Source organism: Sphaerodactylus townsendi, linkage group LG08, assembly GCF_021028975.2.
Source record: "Sphaerodactylus townsendi isolate TG3544 linkage group LG08, MPM_Stown_v2.3, whole genome shotgun sequence".
Classification (NCBI taxonomy): Eukaryota; Metazoa; Chordata; class Lepidosauria; order Squamata; family Sphaerodactylidae; genus Sphaerodactylus; species Sphaerodactylus townsendi.
In genome coordinates, this window is record NC_059432.1 from 37092175 (window position 1) to 37105434 (window position 13260).

General features: G+C 42.9%; 1 protein-coding gene across 5 annotated transcripts in view; it reads right to left on the reverse strand.

The window, feature by feature from the left end:
• Positions 1 to 13260, reverse strand: part of BLNK (B cell linker) — a 124030-nt gene that overhangs the window by 43078 nt on the left and 67692 nt on the right. For 2 of the 5 annotated variants that reach the window (XM_048505427.1, XM_048505426.1), the window contains exon 1: positions 8031 to 8310. The exons of the other annotated variants lie outside the window; for them this stretch is intronic. In XM_048505427.1, coding sequence (XP_048361384.1) covers positions 8031 to 8110 — 80 coding nt within the window. In that variant the 5' untranslated portion in view covers positions 8111 to 8310. Of the gene's footprint in view, positions 1 to 8030; positions 8311 to 13260 lie in introns of those variants that run through there. 5 annotated transcript variants of the gene reach the window in all.

Consider the following 13260-nt stretch of genomic DNA (forward strand, 5'->3'; position numbering starts at 1 on the left):
TACATTAGTGTCACTGAGAGTCAATTCACAAGATACAGCCATTGCATAGAAGCTGCTTTCAATTATTCCACATGGCACCTATTCCAACTGTAAACGTGAAGCAGCTCACTCCTAAAATTTGGATATTTTCATCACACAAATACAACTCTTATTTTGTGGATGTCTGTTTGATTCAAATGCCCACCTTCTGCACATAGACATCTGTTGATAGGGACCAATTTAGAATGACTTCTAAGTGGCAGGAGTAATATATAATCTGGCCCTACTGTTATATTTGCCTTATGGGGAGTGAATGTACTCATGCTGAATGTCGTCTTCATGAGCTAGGGACTTTAACATGTGCTTATACACATTTATTTATTTTATTTTACAACATCTGCCTCACAAGGCAGAAATACTACTGTAAAATATTTCTTATTTAGGCACCCTGCTTTTGTGGCTTACAGTTTCACGCAATCCCTGACAGAAACAGATAATCAATATATCTTCAAAATAAATCTTCAAAATACTTAAACCTGTGTTAATGTTACCTTACAGGAATTCTACCTGCTATCAACAGATTAGCAAGAGGTAAGAATGTGCCCCAGGAGCATGAGGAGTGGTAAGAATGTCTCCTAAACTTTTTGAAATTTGGTGTTTCTCGCAAACCCCGGCTGTAGAATGCTGCCTTTCAAAATAGATCACCTGCATCTTTCTTGCAAATGTCACAGTGAATATCTTGTTAATTCCCATCTCCTGTTGTGTATTTTGTTTGTTGCATCCATCAAACACTTCCCCTTCTTTGAATATGCATTACATACTGCTGAGATAATCCTATATTAAGGTACACATAAATAATTCACGAGTCTACAAAATCAGCTTGAAAAGAACAGCTAACAGGTACAAAGAAAAACAAACTGGAATAAGTGAAATAGTGAGCTAAACTTTTTTTTAATTGAGGCCCAAATTTGGATTGTTTTGCTGAGTTTGGCAAAAAAAAACAAGTTGGTACCCCGGGAGTTAAAGAACTTATATCCCAGTCCAGAGGAGTGGGGCCCGGAAGTGCATACTGGGAATGGTGTGTGCTAAGGTGTTTGCCCAGCCTACCACTGTAAGTCACAGGGCGGTGAGCAGGGCAGTGGGTGAGCAGGGTGAGCAGGGTGGTGGGCTTCTGGAAGAGGCTTTCATCTCCAGAGCTGTGTAAGTGTAAAGGAGGGTGCTAGCACAGCTGGGGGCATCTAGGAGCATTCCAGGGGGAGGAGCTGACAGCAGTTGGCTTCCACTGCGCTTCTGGCCTGGGAACACCCTGGCACACATCTGTAATTTATGCCACAGAAACACATGACATTACTTTGTCCAATTGAGTTTTCCAATGGAGTGGGCGGCAGTGGGTTTTCCCCCCTACTGCTTGCTGCGCTGCCTGGAGCTTCTGCTTCCTTCTGCTGTGGAGCTTCCCCTCCATCACACTCTAGAGTGGGCTGCCCAGCTATCCCATATTAAAAGTTTTGCACAGAACAGTTTTGGGGATTATTGACAAAACTCTGAATAATTGATTCTTCTTAGATTCGAAACATCGGGAGATTGCATGGGTTATTACCTACCTACAGCAATCTTTTATCATTAATGAGCCAAACTACATCAGAATTCAAGTCAAGAGGTCGACAGCTATTGTAAAAAAGTCCATTTGTAAAACTGAACACATACAATTTTAGTATACATGATTAATATATTAATTAATAAGCCGTAATTTCTGCAGCCCAAACAAGGTTGTTGCAAGACCTTCATTAGGAAGTAGTACACTGGAGATCTCATAAAAACAATAAATATATACAAGAACACCCCGTGTACACTAAGACAGATCTGTGCAGAGTTTATATCTGCATTTCTCACCTCTAGTACTTCACTTTCTATAAAGTATATCTAAAAAACTCTTTAATTCCATAAAAAGTTTAACTTGCCATTTTCTTCGCATACTGGTTATTCTGGCATTTCACCTACCAAAAATTATTATTATTTTTTTTAAATAGCCATATTTGGTTCCATTCTGAGCCACATCGGGCTGTAGAGTAACAGGTTACAGGCCCTTGAGCAAATACTTTTTTACTTTAAATAAACACTTGTTTTACAACAGGAAGCGAGGAGATTTCTCCTGCCCAAATAAGTATTATGACATAAATGAGTTAAAAAATAAGTCCATTAGCTTTAATCAGTTTAATCAGTAGCTGATGAACAATAGTTGATTTATCTGTGAGGTCTACGTAGAACGGGTAGAGCTGATTCTTAAGAGTAAACTTTTGGTTCTGGAATTCCACCATCATAGCAAAAGTACAAAGACACAAAAAATTAACAATGGCATTCTTCGCAATTATAATGATGTGCTGATCCAGATAATGATCTTTACACATAAAAAATGCAAATGTTGATCCAGAACCAGCACTCCAGGGACAAATCAGAATACATCATTACTTCCAGTTAGAGAGGCATATTTACATGAACATCTGAGTGCATATTCCAATCCTCATTTTGCTGTAAAATGATAGGAGTAATAATGTAGGATTAGTGCTGGAACAAGGCATGAGTGTTTACTAAACTGCAGATATTCTCATGCATAATTTAATATTTCAAAAAGGCACTTATATTAAGAAATAAGCAGTTACTACTCACTTAAGTCGATGAATATTGAACAAGTGATGAACAAAAAATGATGAACAAAAGAATACTGAATGGGTTTGTTGGGGTATTTAAAAATGCAATAAAAGCAGGTCTCTGTGAAAGCACAAGGCCATTACTGACCCATGGGGAAACGTCACATCACGACATATACTGAGTGGACTTTTTTTATGGGGGTGGGTGGTGGTTTGTAATTGTTTCCCGCAGTCATTCACACTTTACCCCTAGCAAGCTGGGTACTCATTTTAGCAACCTTAGAAGGGTGGAAGGCTGAGTCAATGTTAAGCCAGCTAACTGAAACTGACTTCCTTCGGGATTCAACTCAGGTCATGAGCAGAGCTTTGACTGCAGTACTACAGTTTGCCACTTTGAGCCCGGGGACTTCTTACTAATGAATTAAGAAACCAGATCAGAGAAAATTAGCCCATAAAGGTACGCTAGTCAGCATCTCTCTGGTTCAAAGAAGAGCTTACCAGAAATGTACAAGAATACCTATAGATTCTTGAGGAAATGGACTAACTAGTAAATACTAATTCCTAGTGTCAGAATACAATATTGCTTCTTCTTTGTTTTTTCCTTATTGAAGATAATTTATTTACTTATACAATTAATTAATCAATCAGTTAATCAAAGCATTCTTACCCCACCTTTCCCCATGACTTACAATACATAATTAAAGCATCAGAGTCAAATAATGCCCATTATTTCATGAATGTCAACAAACACACTTCATACTGCGGCTTGTGAAGGAAACCACATCCATTCAACAAATTGTGTGCAAAGGGCTTCGCATGGATGCGGCTTCATACCTGCTTGCCTCATGCCTGCCCTCTGTACATTTAACAGAACTGTAAAAATACCCTGAAAACATACAACTGTACAGGCACACGTTCTCTCCACTCAGTTGGGCAGCCTTTATTTTGCAGGGTTTATGAATACAGCCTACATACATCCAAACAGTACGGATTACATTTTAGAACAGCCAGGTTCTCTGAAGGGTAAAATCACCACCACCATATTGTACTCATAGACATATCTAAATCTCTTCCATCTTTCAGTATCGATTATGTAGATAACAGGCAACCAGGTATAAAATACCAGTCTCAAACCTAACCATTGGTTTCAGAGGGATTTGACTCCTAAATAAATAGGTATCTGAGAAGGTCACCCAAATAATTTAAGCATGAGTAGTTCTATTGAAGTAGAAGGGAGAAAGTATGTTATTAAGTTAGACAAAGTACTTGTTTACATAATTAACAGGCTGGAAGGCAGGTAGCAGATAGTACCTTATACCTCCTATCTAGGGACTATTCACCCTCGCCTAGATGGTTCAGGCTAGCCCAAACTTGTCACATCTTACACGTTTCGTTTCATTTTTCGTTTCAATTTTAATTTATACCCTGCCCTTAAGCAGGATTGGCCCTGGTAGGTTTTTCAATGGGAGACCACCATGGAATGCTTGACATTATTGCATATTTTATTGCAGAGTATAGAGATTTTTTTTCAGACTTTCTTCAGGAAACAGGTCTGGCCCTAGATCAAACAGTTCCCCAGACAAGGGGCCCCCTCTCCACTAGTTCAACCATTAAATACCTTATTTTTTATTGTATTAATAGCCCATTTCACATATTTGATATATAATCTACATGCATGATTTATTCATTTTGCTCATATTTTAGAGTTGCTTTTCTCCCTTCCAAGGCACACATTCAGGAAGCAAGTGGACAGGAAGTGTAATGCACACTGATGGGAGAAGTCTATTTGTCCAACTATTAAATTTTTGTTTTGTAATGCATTTCTAGCCCACATCACAACTTTGGTGAATAATCTTGCAAGCACCATTTGTTCCTGTTGTGTAGTCTTGGTAGTGGTTAAGGTATCGACATAGGACCTGGGAAACCCAAGTTCAAATCCCCGCTCGTGCCATGGGAGATTGCTGGGTGACTTTGGGCCAGTCGCACACACTCCGGATAGCATTTGGATGGAAGATCACCAAGGAATACCAGGGTTATGACACAGAGGCAGGCAGTGACAAGCAACCTCTCAATGTCTCTTGCCTTGAAAATCTCTGGGGAAGCCACAAGTCAACTGTGACCTGACAGCAAAAAAAAAGTCTTGTTAAGTCTGCAGTGAAAAGATAAACAGACTAAACAAGTTTTTATTCTAGCATAATATGCTGGCAAGTACTACAGCCCACCACTTCTCTGTTGCACTTCTGCCCATACTGCAGCTATTAAAGGAAGGGGGTCATGCCTGAAAAGAGTGGCAGTCTCAGATAACCTTACCAGCTTGCAATTCCACCTTGGTGCCTTGCTGTTTCTCAACTACCCACATTTCTCTTGCTTCATTTCTAAAGCCTTTATCGGATTACCACTCCTTTTTTACACTGTTTGCTGCAAATTCCCTTCTTGGTTTTCATAATGGCTTCATCAGTTTCTTTTATTTCCCTTACGGTTTGTGCTGTTCATCTTATCTCTTAATCCTGTGGTCAAGATTAGATTTATGTGGCTTTGCATGTCATAGGAAGTGCCCAAAAGCAGGCCTACGAATAACTTGCTCATGTCCTATTTACACTTCTAAGGAGGTGTTGGAATGGGAATTCATGCTTCCATCTCATACTGAGATGCACAAATTGTACCAGGTTTTGGAATTCACGAAGGGTTCTTGCTTATCTGAAAAAAACCAGATGCCCAAGTGATTGGAGTTTCACCTGAAACTGCTTTATACTGGGTCAGACCAGTGGTCTGTCAAGGTCACTGTTGTCTACTCTGGGGTTTCCCAACCCTTTTGAACCTGAGAGCACCTTTTGAATTCTGACACAGGGTAATGGACACCTCCATGAAAATGCTACTGTGGATGGCACACCCACCCACCCACCCACAAAAGAAACCCAAGTACTGAGGATAAGAGAAGTAACTAACCCCACCCCCATACTAGGAAAGAAAAGTGAGAGAGAAAATAAAACCAAGACTATTCTTCCACATGCCACCAAAACAATGTTATTTGAGTCTGCACAGCTGGTCCAATCTGCACTGGCCATTCAGAAGCCCAACTGGGCAGGAGTCCCACACACTTTCTAAAAACACTTGGCAGACACTTGGCAGAGGTGTTGGCAGGTGTTATGATGTTCATGTTGGGAACCCCCAGTCTACTCTAACCAACAGTAGCTCTCCTAAGTGGAGGTATTTCAAATCACCTCCTACCTGATCCTTTTAACTAGAAATGTTGGGGATTGAACTTGAGACTGTCCAGGTGCAATGCAGGTCGGCTACTGAGCCACAGTCCCTTCCTTTCCCAGCACATTCTGGCCTTGAGTCTCTTCTGTGTTTTGCACTGCATCTAGAAGACCTCTGCTACTACAAACAAAAGCAAAGTGGCATCCTGATTTAGAACCAGGCTTATAATATAGTCTCGTCTCTTCAACCACATATTACCTCACAGAACTGAATTCAACCAGCCACTGATCATTTTATTCAATTTATCTTATGAAAGGATTTATATGCCACCACATTAGGTGGCTCACAACCTACAGTAAAAGCTCTCAAACTGGCTAGACGGGGAGTTCAAAAGTGTCAGGATGGATCACTGGAAATCAACGCAAGCACTTCTCATGACCATAGATATCCAGACGCTACTGAACACTTGTCTGCCAGCTGCTTGCTTGCAATTGCTGCCTTAGCTCATACATAGTGATGTAGTCAATTGCATGTTTTCTTGGAACTTCCATAATGTTATACCAGGGCTCTGTGCTTAGCAATAAATATGGGAGTAAAGTTTTGCCATACTTGTCTATTCCTGCCCAGTGGCTGAAAAGTATAAACACAAAAACAACTGTATTTTCAGTATACACCTCGGGTTTTGCACACAGTCTTCTTTTACAAAATGTAGAGTGATCTTTATAAAAGGATTTTGTTTTGTGTTTATTACAAGTTTCATGTGGCTGGTCTGATCCTCTCTTTGGTTTATATCACTGCTGAATTAATCTCATGTCATATCTATTTTCCCATTGCTATGAAGCTGAAATATTTAAAACCACCTCCTGTTTTTAATTGTTGCTGTTTGTTTGCATTGTTTTTACTGGTTGTTTTTCTCTTTCTACACCACTCCAATAACACAATTACTTATCATAACACATGAAACCATTCTTGAAAAAAGAAGGCATCCCAAATAATAAGAACCAGAAAGATAGTCTGTTTGTCAGTAATAAATGCAGCAGGCAGCAATCCAGCCCCAGTTGAGATGAACAAGAACTTGCCTGTTCTTGTACAGTTCTCATTCATTTTAATGGGGCATCTTAATATTTTGCCTTGCTGTTGTGTGAAAGAGCTGCCTCCACGTAGAATACATCAATGTGGGCTATTAGTCTAAATGTTCTTTTCTGGAACCAAACTGCCATACAGTCTTAAGGATTTTCAAACATGTGTACATGTGTGTTTAAATATATTCCCTGGTAGTTCACCTGGCAGACAAGGGGCATTGTGGGTTAGCGGAGGCGGTGCTGCCTACACCAGGGAAGGATGTACAGAACCAATCCCATGCTACCTGGAAACATTTCCCATGCTTGCAGCAAAGTGCAAAGTTGAAACAGGGGAAGCATCCATGCAAATCTGGTTCTGAGTCCATGCTGGCACACTGAGTGGCAGACTTCCTGGAGATGGTTGCCACGGTTTCCCTTCCATACTGCACTATAGTTGCTGCCCAACAGGCAGACTGGGGAAGTGTTTCCCAGCATGGAGTTCCAGGGCTAGGAACCCCCCCCCCCCCGCCCCTTGCATAAAGGTACGAAAAGCCTGACAGGGAGAACAAAAAAATGGTATCTCTCTGTATGACTCAAAAACAGTTTCCTTCCTGAATTGAGAAGAATTCTGTGCAACGTGAAAGCTGGCTATTCTACCAACCATTCTGGATCCAAATTCAGGTCTGTTGTTACTAACATGTAACTTTACCCCTCCCTCCAATCCTTTAGAAATTTATCTGTATGACTCCAGAGTCCAGAACACATTCCTTCCTGAATTGAAAAGAATTATGTGAAGCATGAAAGCTGGCTACTCTACCAGCCATTTGGGATCCAAATTTAGGGCTGCTGTTACTACCTGTAACTGCCCCCCCCCCCCCAAATCCATCAAGTATCTCCCTGTGTAACTCCAGAGTCCAGAACATATTCCTTCCTGGATTGAGAAGAATTCTGTGCAGCATGAAAGCTGGCTACTCTACCAACCATTTTGGATCCAAATTCAGGGCTGTTCCTACATGTAACTTTGACAACAACAAAAAATCATTCAGATGTCTCTGCCCAAGTTGTAACCACGTAGTTGGAGTTTGTGTGTGTGTTCCAACCTCTGAGTCATCCCTTCTCTGCAAGGAAAAGGAAACCACCGTACCTGAGCTTCTGTCCTGCCGGCACAGTGATTTTATTGAACTTGTCCATGCTGTCCTCCGTCGGCCTGGGAGCCGCGGGCATCCGAGCCCCAAGGACAGCCGCCGCTCCTTAGGCTCCCTTGCAGCTGATCGGAGGGCGAACCAGGCTGCTTTTCCCGGGGGCTTCTTCGCCCCCTACCCGAGCAGGCACCTTAGGCGCGTCCTCGCGTGTCGGGCGAGCAGAAGCAAAACTTGCCCGAGCGCATCGTCAGGTTTCATGTTTCCCGTCTGTCATGTGACCAAGCCAGCCGGGCTGGTAATAGGGTGTTTGTGCAAGCTGGAAGGAGCCCCACACCTTTTGGGCGTGTAAGCCACCTCCGTCTGGAGCTGGACTCCTTTAGCGCGTCCTCTTTGTTTTCGCCACCTGCCTCGAGCGCTTTCGCCCAGGTCAGGGAAACAGCCCGCCTTTTTCTGGTGCCTGGAAGTCGCCACTTGAATGAGTGCCTGAGGCTGTCTCTTGAGATTGACCCACCGGAGAAGTGTACTTCGAAAACGCTCCCGGTTCGGAGGGAGCACACCTCGGTTGCAGACAAACAGGGCAGGGCTGTTGCCTTCAGGCTTTGCTTGGAATGTTCCTGGAAGAATTTGCTGGCAGGCTTGATCTATATATGGATCCATCACCAACAGGTCTTTCCTCCTCTGAACAGCGCGCACCATCCAGGGGAAGCAAAGCTCTTCAAAGTTCCCTTGAGATCGGTGCAAGTGAAGGGGAGTCCTCATCTCACGCTTTTCACATTGGTCTCTATAGTTTGCTACAGGGTATGCATACCAGTCTCTTAATTAGCCTAGTATTCCCAGATTACATCGACACCATTTTTTTGCCTTAAAATTTTTTTCTCCTCAGTATTTCCCCCAGAGCACCCGTGTGAAGATGTGCTGCTGAGATGCTCTGAGAGAGTAATGTTTCACAGTCAAGAGACTGCTGAGAATATATATTTTTAAAGTTTAGTGCATGAACACTGTACGCAGACCCTGACAAAAGCAGGGAAGATGAGGTCAACTAGACTGTGCATGCAATATTAGCCTTTGCTCCTTTTTAATGAGCAACAGAAAATTCTGCAAAGGCAACAGACCATGCAAAGGGAGGCAAGAGCGCCAACAATTCCTCTCACTCTATGTTGCATTTAGTCCAGAATGGTCAGTATGGCATACGTGGTTGTCCCTGCTTCTACTTTATACTTATAACAACTCTAGAGTAATCTAAGAAAGGGAACTGCATGGTCACAAAGACTTAAGGACACTTGGAAAAGGAGGCAGTAATTTCTGCTGATTTCCCACCTCTCACTAAAGATTCCAGTTTGCACCCTGAGAGTCAACTGACTCCTGGAAACTACATTTGGAGAGTTCACTGAGTGGCGGAAGTCTTGGTTTCTAAACTGATCACCTTGGATACAGTCCAGACCCTGGATTAAGGTCACCCAGTGAACTTCCTGATACAGTGGAGAACCCGGGTCACCCAAATCCTAATCCAGCACTCTAACCACAATACCATGCTGATTGTCAGCTGTGACTAACCAAGTTACCAGTGGATCCTTTGAACTACAGCTGTTGTGTAAGCTTGCTGAAATCTTTCCTATTACTGGGATAAAGATGAAGGGCTTTATTTCATCAAGATTGTTCAAACAATTCAACCCATTTGAATATATATATTTATTTATTTGCCACAAGTATTGTACAGGACACAAAAGCAAGCCAATAATTTTTTCCCAGACGGCTTGTGAGCATGGCAGGATGGTAGGAGAGAGGAAACCAATCCAGAGATTCACAAATGAATGGTGGGGACTGTATTGTCTCAAATACAAACCTACACCTATCAGCTGCCAAAATGTCATTTTCATTTGAATTAAATCAAATGACAAAGCCCAGATGAAAGAAACAATGGAGCGAAAGGTGCTCCCAATGCAGAGCTAGAAAACAATCAGGTACTTGCAAGGGTGAGGCTAAGGAAGGAGTTTTATAGACCAGACAACCACATTTCCAATTCAATTATTACTGTGGAAAGCTTACCAGTGGTGAAAGTGAGTACAGAATTCAAACAAATGTGTTTATAGTCCACCCTGTGCTTATTCTGTAATACTGGGTATATGTGTGTGATACTTTTATTGCATAGGTTATTCATGTTCAGGTAGCCAGCTCAAGTTTGTCTCAGCTTTTCATCCTTCTGATTTTGGGGGATTTTTGGGGATAAAGTGTAGATGACTGGGGAAGGCAGTGGAAAACCACCCCATAAACACAACCTGCCTAGTAAATGGTCCTGATGCCTAGTAAATGTCCTGTTGTGATGTTACCCCATGGCTCAGTAATTACCCAGTACATACACAGGGCTTTACTCTCGTGTTACAGATAGGTTTTGCTCAACAATGATTTAAATCCAGGTGTTCAAGCCCAAACTGACAAATTGAACATTAGAAGCACTGTGATGGATCAGTCCAAAGAACAACCAAGGCCACTATGTTGGTCATGGTGTCCAACCTCTACCTCTAGAAAGTCCACAGTCCACAAGCAGGATGCCCACAAGCAGGATGACTGCATTAGCATCCTCCCATGTACAATGGTGTAGCTAAGGGGGGGAAAGAGGGGTCATATAACCCAGGTGCCATTTACCTGCATCATGCAGGGCGACCATTTTGGCCAACTGTCCCCTCCCATTCCCCCCTGCACCCAGCTCCTGGTTGAACTTTCCCTGCCCCCCATTGTTGCTAGCCGCAGTGCCGTTCAGAGGGACCAAGGAAAGCTAGCTGCATTTTAAAATGCACCTAACTTTCTTCTGTCCCTCAAAGCAGCGCTGTGGCTGGCAAGACACTGGGGGCTGAGACACAGTGCTGTTCAGAGGGATGGAGGAAAGTTAGGTGCATTTTAAAATGCAGCTAGCTTTCCTCTGAGGCTCCTTTGAGTGGCACCGTGGCTGGCAACACACAGGGTGAGGACAAGGCATGGGAAGGCGCACTCCTCCCCTGGCTTTGTCCCTGCCTCCAGTATGTTTCCAGCATTAGTGCTGCTTGGACGAAGCCTCAGCAGAAAGGTTTGTTGATTTTTTTGGCAGGGGCAGAGAGAGTTCGGCAGGGGGAGCATGGTGGGGGGCAGTGAGAATTCAACCAGGGGCTGGGTGTGAGAGCACAGTGCCCGGGGCAAGCCCAGGGCATCATTTTGTAATGGTACACCACTGCCCATGTATGCTCCCCAGCAACCGATATAAAGACGCATACTGCCCTTGGTACTGGAGGGACTAGATATCCATCACAATTAGTAGCTATGGATAGCCCCATCCTCCATGAATCTGTTCACTCCTCTTTTAAAATCTTTCAAGCTGGCAGCCATCTGGGACAGCCCCAATTTTAACTATGCACTGTTTGAAGAATTGCTTCTTTTTGATGTCCTAAATACCCCACCCTTCATTCATTGGGTGACCCTGGGGTCTAATATCATAGGAGAGTTATAACACTAGACAAAATACCTTTCATTTTTCTAAGCCCTACGCATTTTAACCAATCCTCATAGGATTTCTCTAGCCCCCTGATCATCTTGCTCTTTGCTGCACCTTTTCAAACTCTTCAATATCCTTTTTCAGGTGTGATGACCAGAACTGTACACAATATTCCAAGTGTGGCCTCACCAGAACTTTGTGTAAGGTCAGTGTGAAAGCAGCAGTTTTATTGTCTATTCTGGTTCTAACGATAGTCAGCATGGACTTTTCTTTTTTCACAGCAGCCACAAACTGGCTTGATAGGAATGGTTACATTGGATGGTGCTTATTCTGTGCAAAACTTTAACAAGCAAACAAAAGATGTTTCCCAAATAAGCTCAAGTTTTGCAATTTGAATACATTACATTATAAAAATTCAGCTCTGGGGCCCCTCTCCAGATCAGTGGAAATCCTGCCAGGTCATTCCCCTTCCAGACGTCTAGTACTTCATTAAGGACAGTGTAGATATTTTCCAGCTTTCTTTTCAGTCTTTGCAGCCTTTTAAATGAAAGCAGTCGTAAATCATCTGGACTTCACTTTCAGGTTTAGGACCATTCTTGGTGCACAAATACTCTGTGGTTTCTTCAAAATGCCACCCTTGAGGTTTGTGGATAGTCTGTTTACACGAAGTACAGTTCCTCGCGCTCTAGCACCTCTAGCTCCCTTTCTGCAGACCTGAATAGGGCAGTTCTCCCCATCTCTCTCTGTTCTGTCCCCAGCTACATCTCTTCCCTTTGCTGACACCATGTGAGAAAGGAGCTGTGGAAGTGGACAGTCTGGGAAGGCCAATGGTGGTAGATATCTGGTATAAGCCAGCTTTCAATACATGGCTGAGCATATACTCTATTTCCTTCCTGGCACTGGCTGCACACATACTTTCTCACTAGAGCATGAACATTTGTGCTTATTATTTCAGTTAATTTCAGCTATTCTTCAGTCATAAGAGTACAAACTGCTCCAAAACTCAAACCACCCTAAGGTTTCTTTCTGAAAGATTGGCAGTGAAATCCTAAACGTCCTTCAAAATTTGACTTAACGGGCCTTGAAAGGTGGTAGCTGTGCCTAGGATTGCATTGTTAGTGACACGTTTACATTTAAAAGCCGTGGAGCAGCAGTGGCGTAACAGGTTAAGAGCACTCTAATCTGGAGGAACCAGGTTTGATTCCCCGCTCTGCCACTTGAGCTATGGAGGCTTATCTGGGGAATTCAGATCAGTATGTGCACTTCAACACACACCAGCTGGGTGACCTTGGACTAGTCACAGCTTCTCGGAGCTCTCTCAGCCCCACCCACCTCACAGGGTGTTTGTTGTGAGGGGGGAAGGGAAAGGAGATTGTAGACCCCCTTGAGTCTCCTTCAGGAGAGAAAAGGGGGATATAAATCCAAACTCTTCTTCTTCTTCTTCTAAAAGTATTTTTACATAACAGTCACTGCTGCTCTGAAAATTTACTGATAGCAGAATTAGAAATGGTTGAGGGATTTTATTTTCAGTTGCAATCTTTTAGATGCTAACTCCAGCAGCTGTTCTGAATGTCTGGCACTTCAGTGGAGGTATAGGTGGGCACTGGACATGGTACACAAACTCTGCAGTCTCCAGTCGATTCAAGCCTGGCATGGATGTGCTGAGACTGTTTTCAAGGGTTGCATCCTTAGCAGCCAATATGAAATCTGGTTACAATTAAGTGTTCAATGCAGTCATGATGCCAGTAATATAGTTCAGGTAACCCTGT